Source organism: Phalaenopsis equestris, unplaced genomic scaffold (assembly GCF_001263595.1).
Source record: "Phalaenopsis equestris unplaced genomic scaffold, ASM126359v1 Scaffold000002, whole genome shotgun sequence".
In the NCBI taxonomy this organism is placed as follows: Eukaryota; Viridiplantae; Streptophyta; class Magnoliopsida; order Asparagales; family Orchidaceae; genus Phalaenopsis; species Phalaenopsis equestris.
This window is the reverse complement of record NW_018164444.1, coordinates 40,846,210-40,854,432: the sequence shown is the minus strand read 5'-3', so window position 1 is coordinate 40,854,432 and position 8,223 is coordinate 40,846,210. Positions and strand designations below refer to the sequence as shown.

The 8,223-nt window shown below is 32.6% G+C and overlaps 1 protein-coding gene across 1 annotated transcript; it reads left to right on the top strand.

Annotated features, from left to right (window-relative positions):
• Nucleotides 1–6,874: 6,874 nt before the first annotated feature.
• LOC110018258 (30S ribosomal protein S20, chloroplastic-like) lies at nucleotides 6,875–7,206 on the top strand. The gene is made up of 2 exons (XM_020715529.1): nucleotides 6,875–6,917; nucleotides 6,980–7,206. Exons 1-2 carry the CDS (start codon nucleotides 6,875–6,877, stop codon nucleotides 7,189–7,191), a joined length of 255 nt encoding a protein of 84 aa, XP_020571188.1. The 3' UTR covers nucleotides 7,192–7,206.
• The last annotated feature ends 1,017 nt before the right edge of the window (nucleotides 7,207–8,223 follow it).

Here is an 8,223-nt window from a genome sequence, read left to right as displayed (position 1 = left end):
AAAACATTTTAAAATTCTAGTCAAATAATCGATCAATCGGCTCAACACAATTTTCAACAGATAAAACGTCTCCTCGGATATATACAAGGCAATTGGCTTACCTATACTACGGGGAATCTATAACTTAAGGCCTTTGTTGAAGCACATTGGGTTGATTATCCTATCGATTGAACATTTACTACTTATTTTTGTGTATTTCTCAGATCTATGCTTATCTCCCGGTCTGTCAAAAAGCAAGTTACCATTTCTCGCTCTTCAGGTAAAGCTGAATATTTAGAGCTTTTGCTAGTACTGCCATAGAGATACTATAAGTGAGATGATTGCTTCAAGAACTCAAATCCACATAAACGCTTCTACTAATCTTTAATATGACAATACCTCTACAATAGCACTTACCAACAACCAAGTCTTTCACGCTCGAGCAAAAAATATTGAACTAGACTATCACTACATCTGAGAATGCATAAAAAATAACTATGTTACTGTTCATCATGTCAACATCATCAATTCATTAACAGATCAATTTCTCATCCCCCTTCCCAAATCCAAATTTAAGTTTGTCCGCGCCCAACTTACAATCTCCAACAAAGACTAGACTATCAGTTTAAAGGGGAATGTTAAGTCATTTCTTTAAACATATGAAATTTCCCTATGATATCTTGTGCATATTCTCATATGTCTGTCACAGACCTGGCTTTGCGTTCTATGATGTTTGGTTTTTGTTTGAGAATTTTTATGTTGTTATATTCTTATCTTATAACTCTATATATAGAGGACCTTTTATCCTCTCATATACAACTCCCCTTTATCATATAATTGTGTTATAGTAGAAGGGGCAGGACAAGACAGACAAAATGTTCATCTTAAAATTCAATTTTTTTAATGATTTATGAATAAATAAGTAATTATCAATAGATAAATAATTATGTTTCCTTAATAAATTCTTTCTTTGGATACTTGAGAAAAAATAAGAATATTTAAAAAAGAAGGTTAGACGTAATAAATTTATCCACTCTAAAAAAAAAAAAAAAAAGGGTAAATTTCACTCTTATATATTCCTAAGGCTTAATAAAATAGAGTAATAAATAGTAAATATATTTTAATAAAGGGGCATTTACATGCATACCACGCTATTCTTTAATATTAATTACATAAAAAGCACTACTATTATTAATTTTTTTAAAGTGTAATATATAATTTCATGCATAAATTTATGGCACCAAACTATTATAAATGTAAATATCAAAGTTTAGATGGTGAATTCATTAGAATTGTGTATAATGTAGGTAAGTTTTCCTCTTGTTCATCCAAATTATCTTAGTTCGTAGAGGAGAGGTGTGCCATGATATTTTTCGGACGGCTTCTCTTTTAAGAGATAAAACATTTGTATGATAATTTACAAAAAAAAAAAAAATTAATATCTTTTTAGCATTTAATTATTGAGCATTTACACACATACCACCCAATTTCTATATATTTACATATCTGACACTAAAATTTTATTTCCTTACATTTATACCACCCAAATCTTTCATATCAAAAACCACCATTATAACAGTTAAAAAAGTAAATTTCGTTCATATGTATGTGGTATGTATGTCAAATCCGAAGTTTTAAGTGTTAAGACATATAAATACATAGGAATTGAGGAATGCATGTAAATCTTCCTTTATTTTTCCAAAAGTCCAGCTATAGGAATATGGAACTCTGATTAAAAAGCACAATTCTTAGTTATTTACACGTCTAATACTTAAATTTCAATATTTTTTTGGTCTCGCAATTTTGTGTCACAAAACAAAACAAAAAGACTGGAGCTTAGAGAACGAGGAACAACAGTCTGGTGTTATATGTCAAAAGTCCAGCGAGCGTCGCCATTCCTACAGTCGCCGACTACCGTCGACCACCACTTCCCAGTTGTCATTAGTCGCCCCCTACTAATGACAACTTTATTTTGTTTTGATTAATATAATTTGGAACTTGCTATTTCAAAGCATATGTAGTAACTAACTCATATTTTCTCCTCTGTTCTTGTGATTAGAAGTCATACTTAATTTTCACTCAATTTGGCCAGTTGTTTTTTTAAAATTTGTTGCGAACTTTGGATTTCAGAAGGAAACATAGTGGAACAACTAGATTAACACACATTAACTTAGGGGAATAAAAATATTGCTTCTAGTATAGTGCGTTCGTCAAAGAAAATATGAGATTCTGGGAAAATTTGCATAATTTTGATTCAAATTTTCGAACTTTTTTACCACAGGCTAAGGAAAATGTATGTTTATGGTCATCACCATTAACCTTGTCACATGAATAACCTTAGGTTTCTAGAATCTAAAATAGGAGAGAAACCTTCACTTGATAGAACCTCTCACATTAATCTTTTAGGATTTAGATTTTGCAAAAATTAGATTTAGAGGATTTCAAAAATTCATTAAACCTCGAACATGCCAAGTTAGACTTACAACTTGTAAACTGGAACTTTTTTTTTTTTATTTCAGAATTTTACTTGTTGCTCGTGGGATCGATACAAAGAATCAGCTTCATGTGCTACTTGGACGTACACTTACGCTTATAAACTGTGCTTAATAGAATTTCAGTGCACATCAAATATTTATTCTAATCTTTTCGACATTTACTTTACATGTTTACTACTTTTACTTCAATTGTTTCCTATATTTACTTTAGTTATATCCTACTATTACTTATGTTGCATTCATTTATGTTGTTTCTGCTTTTACATTTGTTATTTTTTGCTTACATTTTTATTATTTCTTGCTTTAACATCAATTATTTTCTATTTTTAATTTTATTTTATTTTTTACGAGAATGACATGACAGTCACCAATATGATAGTTACCAATAAGACCACCATAGAGGTGTCTGTCAGGTCTGTTGCTCCACAATTAGTTACAAAGTCGTTTAATGCCCTTACAACTCCCGTCGCACTGCCACCCCTACCCTCCTTTGAGGTAGGGCCCTCTACTCCTATCGAGCACCTTGATGTGGATAACTCAGAATGGTTATAAATCGAGCCAGATGGAAATTCGTATGTTATTTAAATTAATATATTTGAAATTAGTTTTTTATTATATTATATAGCTAATATTTTTTTTTTTTAAAGGTTTCATACATCATGGCAGCCATCCACAGGAACAAGGAGTTTAACAAGAGTAGGTAAGATGCTCCATATTTAACATGAAAGACAATCCCAATCGAGGTTTGAGATGCATGTCACGGAATTTGAATTAAAATTAAATAATTTTGAATTATATTATAATCTTAAGTTATATTTTATAATAACTGACATTATTTGATATTTATTTTGTATCACTTCTGTGAGATGATCATTAGATCTACAAGAACTTCGAGATGTGAGGGTAGACACGCTTATGTAACATGTTTATTGATATTTGAAAGAAGGAACAGAGGCCCTCTAGATATGAGAGGATGTTAGAGCTTGGGCCTTTTCTTAGGAAGATGTTGATGAAGCAGCAGAACCAAACCTCTGACTATGGGGGCATGGGTACCTTCTTATACGCTGGAGGATCGATGTCTCATACTGATTATAGGAGGATGATAAAATTTAACTTATGTGCTACATTGATATATGTAATTATTTTTTATAAACATTTTATATGTTAGGCAATTGCTTAAACGGGAGCCCACCACGTCTGAGTTGCACACCACACACATCAACATTAGGCGAATTAATAGTGGGTCGACGATATATTTTAGTGTGTCAGCATAAGGTGATTTTTTTTTTTTTATGAAATTTATAAACAATTTTATTTTGATGTTACTTACCCTTTAAAATCTTATATAGGAAGAGTATTTGTGCCTGAAGGATGCTCGGAATTAGAGCCCAGAGGAACTTGTAGCTCTAGTGATCAATTTGATCATCCTCCAGTCTTTGAGATATAGAAACATGTTGTCGGGGGAAGAAATAAGGGGAGGGACTACGGCCTCGCCACATAAGGATTTGTCTTTAAGGCAAAATACTTTGGTTTAGGCGAGACGTCGTTGGTTGATGATGAAGTCTCCAAATGTGTGGTTGCACTCTCCTAGCAGTTACAAGTTAGCTTTGCTACTGAGCTATGTGAAATAAAGTCCGTGATAAAGGCAACATAGCAAGCCAGGGATGTCAGGGCAACTATCGAGCAGTTGAAACACCAAACACGTCGCCGTGGCAAGCGAACTTTGGTCGAGGAGGTGAAGGAGGACCACCATGATGATCGAGATTTTTTCTTCTATCTGTGTGTAGTGCTTCATGTTAACATCTTTCATTTAATTTCCGAACACCACTGTATTGAATGATTTGCTGAGATTTATTGTTATATTTGTTGTGATTTCATTAATGTTGTTGTTTCTATTTAACCTTTTATGCTGTTATGATATGTTATGAAATATGTGATAGTTTTTTTTTTTTGTTTTATGATTGCAAATGTGTAATTTATTTTGGCTAGGGCTCATATTTATTTATTTATTTATTATGTTTTGGCACGAGTTTCAAGCTGATAATTGACTAATTTTTCAGCCGATAACTTATTATATACTGACAATTAAACGAGTCAAAAGATGACGAGATAATTAACTGTTTATCATCCGATAAATTTAACTATTGAGTTATCATTCACTAATAATTTAATGTCTAATCAATCGGAAACATTTAACGGCTAAACAATTCAACCGACGATGCATTTTTCTGGAAGTCATTTTCCGGTTGACAAATTTTAGCCACGATTCGGTCGAAAATCTAGCTTATCGACTGAAAAGGGCCTGATGATCGACTAATTTGTCAGCCGATAATCAATGAGTTTCATGTAGTTAGTTCAAGCATAGTTTTAAAGCACCTAAGTATTACAAATATAAATGTGAAAGTTTGTGTGAGATATGAAATGCATAAAAATCATGTGCTATGCAGGTAAATTTCCCTTAATTTTACTTTATTTTTGGTCATTTACATACGGATCAAGTAATTCTTATGTATTTACATGTCTTACCGTTAAACTTTACCTTCTACAATTATATCACCCAAAATTTTCATATAACATAAAAAAATACTGTTATTTTAATTAGAAATAGTGAAATACATTGATATATATATATAAGACAACATATGTCTGCCTGTCGCATATGTGCTAATTCGAGTCAGATAGAATCGAACTCGAGATCCATGAGACTTATAACAAAACGGTCAAACAACAGACCACCAATTGCACACGTGCGTGTGCGTGTCTACTAAAGTTTAATTAGATATATAAATACTTTGAAATTAAGTGGTCCTCAGTCTTCCTCAATTTTTTTGCACTGATTTGTCCACGTTGAGTTTTGGATAGTTGTATTCCCCCGTCGCCAAGTCCCTCCAAAGGAAAAGTACAGTTGGTAAATATTTTCCACATTCAAAATGCAATTTTATTCAAAGTTATAGTTTTACAAATTAGTTATTCCTTTTGCTCGGTCAAGTTAAATTATAAAAACATACCCCTCATTTAATGCATAATTTTAAAAATCCTTATTTTTATAATATAAATGCTCACTTCTTTTTGATAAAATTGAAAATTTAAATTAAATCAATTATATTTGATAAATTTGATTCAATCATTAATTTAAGATATTGGTTGTATATCAATTAAAATTTGTTTTTTTTATATTTAAATATATTTCAATTTTTTTTAAAAGTTAGGTCGATCCTCCAAAAACTAGCTGTAATATGAAACGACAAAAATTCACGGTTCTTGTGAAAAAAACTTACAGAGATGTTGGTCTCCCAGGATTTTGAACCAAATTTTTACAGAGGTTGACATTCGCTCCAACCGAATCGAACGAAAGCTCGCTGCGTCCTCAAATGAAGCCTTAGTTAAATCAATGAGACATACAACGTCTACAAGTTCATTTTATGGATGCCTTCAAAAAGTGATTTATATGTGGTGCAATGCAAATAATTGTTATAAGAAAATCACCAAATCACATCTTTATGAGTTCTATAAGTTTCAATTTACAATTTTAATCTCATCATTTATATGTAAATGAACCGCAAATAAATATTTAAGTTATAAGTTGTTCTCAAGCACAAGCCGTTTTCTAGTCTGTTTACATACCTGACACCTAAACATCAACTACATATATGCTATCTTATGTGCTTAGAAATTTATACTTTACGTTTTAAAAGTAAACATAGTGGTATTTCTTATGTCATATAATATATTTGGGTGGTATAAATGTAAGAAGTTAAACATAGGGGTGTCACATATGACAATAAATAGGAATTGAATGATACGTAGGTAAGTGCACCCAAAAAAAAAATATTATACTTGTCGAAACACTAAATCTAAAATATATACATAGAATTATACTCCATATGTGATCACCAAAATCAAAACTATTTTAAAAAATGAAAGTAAATGCTTTATGATTTGAGGTAGTTGTTTGAAGAAGCAGTCGTAATACTGTTTATTCAAAAAATTACGGTGGTTATTAAAAAAAACAAAAATTAAAAAGTTAGAGCGCATCTTTTTAGCTAAGTTTGGTTGCAAAATGCAATTTTCACGTGCAACATTTTGAAAAAAAACAAACAAAATATAGTTTTGTCAAACTCAAAAATCTATGTGTATGTGACACTGCCGCCCTAAACACACCCTTAATTGGGCCGACTTATAATTTCATATGACAGCACGAAAACTTAACTGAAGCCGTCCTATTCTATTAAAAATAGGTCCCTAAACTAGATATACGAACAATGTCCTCATATAAATAGAATATCAATCATAAAAATTAAAATTAATTTTAAATTAAAAAAATTGAATTAACAATGCTTTACATTAATTTATTGCAAAATGAGAAAAGTGTACATGGTCATCACAATTGATCTTATAAAATGAGAATTCTTTGTAGTCTTACCTCGATTGCTTTTCCCAATGGTAACAATCTAATATGTCTTATCCTCTTTGCGCTCGCTCACAAACAGATTGTTCTTTTGCAGGAGGAGCTCCAATTAGGGCATTGGAGAAGCCGAAGCCATTGCGGAGGTCAGTTGTCTGCGAGGTGGCCTCGAAGAAGAAGGCTGATTCAGCCTCGAAGAGGGCTCGGCAGGCTGAGAAGAGGCGCATCTATAACAAGGCTAAAAAGTCTGAGATGAAGACCCGGATGAGGAAGGTATCATGTTATTTAAAACACTTCCTTCCAGATTTGTGATTATGGGCATCTTGGACTGTTTGTAGTAGTTTTTTCTGACTAGCCGATAGAGAATTTTGTTAATTGGATTCTTTCTCGCGAAAATCATGGATTACTGAACTGATGAGATGAACTTGTTGAAAGCATTTGGGTATTTGGCCAGGTGGATTTCTGCTAAACTAGTGTTTCTGAAGGTTTTACGGATTATCAGTGAAGCCAATGCCAGAAATCAACTAGAAAGTATTTTTGTAATATTGACTTTAGAGGGCTCACCTATTTGGCAGCGCTATTTGTACCTTGACCTTAAAAAGCTTTCGTTTTGTATGTATAAGATGATTGGGAAATTTACATACATACCAGGCCGTTCTTAATTCTTATGCATTTACATGTCTAGCAGCTAAAGTTTTCTTTATAATACCTTGGTATTGAAAACTTATGAATGAAAGGTCTATTTCACTTTTAAAAAGTTAGTGATAGCATGTAAATATACATGTCAAAGATTTGAGTGATAGGTATGTAAATATAAATGATTAGGTGTTAGATATGTAAATTTAGAAGAATTGTTTTGCTTTTTGTTTCCAGAGGCTACACATAACTGGGCTTCTTGTTCTGAAGGCCTGGTCTTTTTTGCGAATGGTTTACACAAACAATGTTTAGTTTTCACTGGGTTATTTTCATTCTACAAAGTTTTTAATTTGTTGGTACCTGTTTCAGATATAACCTTAATTTTGTGCCAAAAACTATGCATATCAATGGTTATTTCAACAGAAACTTCACCCTTGCTAAGCTTCTTCTAGAAACCTAAGCCTTCTAACAATTGTATTGCAATGAAATACTTGTAGAAAAGTAGGAGATGCTGAAGATGATAAGAGAAGAGGTGTTGGAATAGTTAAACCTTGAAGTGCTAACTTCTGATCCTGACATCACTTAGGGCCCGTTTGGGCTGCGGTTTTTGCGCGGCGCGGCCTGGAGCTGCTAATTTGTGTCGTTTGGGGTGGTGTTTTTCTTGTGGCGGGGGGGGGGGGGGGGCGGGCGGGAGGACGGGGGGGGCGG